The 3,598-nt window shown below is 37.4% G+C and overlaps 1 protein-coding gene across 1 annotated transcript in view; it reads right to left on the reverse strand.

Moving 5' to 3' along the window:
- LOC111786015 overlaps positions 1-455 on the reverse strand; it is a gene marked incomplete at its 3' end in the record, with an annotated part of 2,042 nt that extends 1,587 nt beyond the window's left edge. The window contains exon 1 of the mRNA XM_023666363.1: positions 15-455. Within this exon, the coding sequence (XP_023522131.1) occupies positions 15-455 (441 nt within the window). The remainder of the gene's footprint in view (positions 1-14) is intronic.
- Positions 456-3,598: the final 3,143 nt, after the last annotated feature.

A 3,598-nucleotide genomic window follows, 5' to 3' on the forward strand; every position in this document is an offset into this window, starting at 1 on the left:
CTCCCTCCACGCGCCGCCAGATCCTTCGCCCATCTCAACATCCTCTCCAAATGCCACAACACGCTCTTATGCTGCAGCGACACCACAGTCAACGCAACCAACTGCGTCGTTTCGTCATCGTCGACGCGGCGGCTCGATATTGCCAGCGGCGGGTGAGGAAACTTATTGTCTATGTACCGAAGCAACCTATCGCGTGAACCGGAAACGGTCTCGGTCCCGATCCGAATAGCCGGCGAATCAGAGCCGAAATGCGTCGTCTCAGAAGGTATAAAACTGTGTTTCACAGACTTGTAAAGCAAAGCAAATCGGATGTAGCAGGTAAGAGCATTATTCGGAGGGCCATAAAGCCGTACGACCGGATTCGAAGCCGTGGAATCGCTACAGCCTCTAATGAACTCCTGAGGCACAATCTCCGCCGTCGATTTCGTCTTACTCCCAAGGCAATTATTCCCCATTGCAAAACACCGTCACAAATCCTAGTTCCGAAAAATGGCCAAAACAGAGCAGAATGAACAATTCCCGGTGGTTAACAAAGCGGATTCAAAAAGGCGTTTGGTGAATAACAAAAGAAAATGCGTCGGTTGAGGAAAAATCAACGCGCAAATAAGGAAAGTAGATCAAACTATGATATAAAGCAGCAAGAAGAACAAATCAAAAGGAAAAGCAATGGAACAATGAGAAGCTAAAAAGTAATAGAAGAAGTAGCAGTAGTAGTAGAGGAGAAACCAGGTGGCCGTAGGAAGGGGCAGAGCAGGGCTGCAAAGGTGCCCAGTGGCGGCGATGGCGGCGGCGGAGGTTGCTTGAAACGAAAGGGAAATCGGTTGAGGGAAGAATGGAAGAGAGAATTCATAAAATAAAGGAAGTTTGGTTATTGCTTTGGTGAACTGGACGCCCCACGCTCCTTTCTTCTCTGTCTTTATTCTTTTGATTCCTTTCTTTCCTTTTTTTATTCTTTTTTTTTTTCCTCCAAAATTAGTGGATAACGACATTTATGGATCTCTATTTATTTTAATATCTTCATATTTCCATTTTTTTTTATAATTATAACATTAATTTAATTATAGATACTATATTTATTTATTGTCCTAAGTTAATAAAATAGGATAATAAATATTAATTAAAAAATAATTTTGAATTTTGAATTTTTTTAAAATTAGGTTGAATATTATATATATATATATATTATTTTTTTTTTTTTTTTTTTGNTATTTCGAAGGAAAAATGTAGCTAACAAAACAAGAAACGTTGCACACTGGTGTGGTGCTCGTTGTTAGATACATATTTTTTCAATCGTGCGGCGTCATGATCTTGACATGCTCGTGACAAGTGTTAAAGGAAACTCAAGTCTCATTCACATTTTTTGTCCCGCTTTGCGGTTTCATCGAACTTTAGGCAAAGTTTCTTAACTAAGCGAGCACAACTCATGTGGAATCTAAGCTTGTTCGGCCACACACGCTGCTTGTACGTACATGTTCAATCATCTGCACTCTAGCCAACTTGTCTCTACTCTGGGCCAAGATTTCTCGTATGCAACGTTGCATCTTGTTTCCAAATACATGGTCTCCATATGATGATGTCATTTCGAGTCAGGGATAACGCTAGCCCACACTGTGACACATGTATGTGTTACAAGATAGGTCACTAAGATCACGTAGCCTAGGGGTGGTGGAGAGATGTCTCCCCCTATAATACATTCTAAAACATTTTTTGTATGACATAAGTAGACATCATTTTGACGAATGGTCATACGGCCTCGTGGAGCGTCGGTTAGGTGTCTAATCTATATCAAATTTGGCAAGCAATCATATTTCATATTGGAGGACAACTCATACCGAAGCCCCAACTTCTGAGGTTAAGGCTTACGGTCTTACTCGCCCCTCTTTGAGTCTGTCTTTGACACTCATGTCAACGTTATTGTCTCTGTCTTGCTTATGCCTCAATTTGACTTTCTTGCACACTTTTCTTAGTGTGCTGAATGGTGCTCTGTCTTACTTGGTCACATCATGACACTTGTCTTGTCTCAGCTCTCACATGGCCGGTTGAACGTTATTTCTATGTTGCCACTTTGTCTGTCTATGCATGATCGTCACAACCTACTCTTTTTTTAGTATAGTTGTGACACTTGTCACGCACGTTTGAAGCTTAGTTACAACAAGGTATTAGCCCGCATCTAATGACCCCACACATGGTCAAGTTGCTTCTATCCCCGTACAAATACAGGTTGTTTCAACATATTGTTTCTAGAAGGTCGGCCGACGTAAAATTACTCCAAATACTTTGAAATAAAGAGGGTTTTAATCCGGACATCATTTGAATCAAAATATATTATTTTAAAACATTGATGATTGATGTCTTTATCGAAATCATTTAAAGAGTGTCGGATAATATGGAAGCAATAAGCTTAAAGAGATTCAAAATTCAAGAAAAATAAATATGAAAACAATTGGATAATTCTTACTGTTTTTTTATTTGAAAAAACAGGCACTAGCCGTTAATGTCTTAATTTGCACTTGGGTTTGGTGTGAACACATCAATCAAAAGATGCCAGCTGTCGTGTTATTAATATCCATTATTTTGAAAAAAGTAAAATTAATTTTTTTTTTTATTGTAGAAATGCATTAAACACAATAAATTCAATTTATTTATTTTATATCAAAGCTAATAATTTTTTAAAAATTAAACCAATAAATACAATTTTATAAACTAATAAATAAATCAAATAATAAAACTAGATTTTGTTTGTGAAATTTAAATAAGAATTCAAATAACTTTTTTTTTAAGAAAATATAAATAAAATAAGTCACTGATGAGAAAACAAACACAATTTTTTAGGTCATTTTGAGGCAAGCAGGATCATTTGATGAAGAGAATGATTCGGAGTTCTTACAGAATGGAACGGTGCACAGATCATTTGATGAAGAGAATGATTCGGCGTGCAGTACCAAGCATGAGATAGATCTTCCAACGAACAAGAACAAGATTTTTCTCTTTTTCCTATTCAAAGATCAGCCTTTTTGTCTGTGTTTTCACACCAAGAATTCTTTGCAAAGAGATGTTAAAGGGGCGATTTACTTCCCAAACAGATCTTCCTATATGTATATATAAACGCTTAGAACCAATAATTCATTATCGAATGGATTTTTCCGTTCTAATACTCTATCCGAGAGTTATCAGTATTTATCAAATCTGTTCCTATCTAACCGAACGCTATTGGACCAAATGACAAAGACTTGCTTTTTCCGGATGCTAATTAAAAAGATGACAAAGAATGGTAATTAAAAGTTAGAACAAGAGGGGGAGGCAAGGCATATATTACATAGACTTGGTAACAGTTTGCATACATAGCCAAGTTTAAGAAAACACTCATATGCGCTACTAACTTTACCAAAATCAACATTTGAAACCACCACATACAACAAACCAAAGTATGATGAACAGCACCAACATTCCTCCCCCAACCATCAGCTTCATTTGTAAACTCTGCAGCCACATTTTTCGCCGCAGTTGCCTCCCTTGTCGGTGAAAGTTATCGGCCTAAATTTAAACAGAGATCCCGACGTTAAAATGGTTAGATGGACGGTTTTTTTTTTTTTTTTTT

This window comes from Cucurbita pepo, unplaced genomic scaffold, assembly GCF_002806865.2.
Source record: "Cucurbita pepo subsp. pepo cultivar mu-cu-16 unplaced genomic scaffold, ASM280686v2 Cp4.1_scaffold000919, whole genome shotgun sequence".
In the NCBI taxonomy this organism is placed as follows: Eukaryota; Viridiplantae; Streptophyta; class Magnoliopsida; order Cucurbitales; family Cucurbitaceae; genus Cucurbita; species Cucurbita pepo.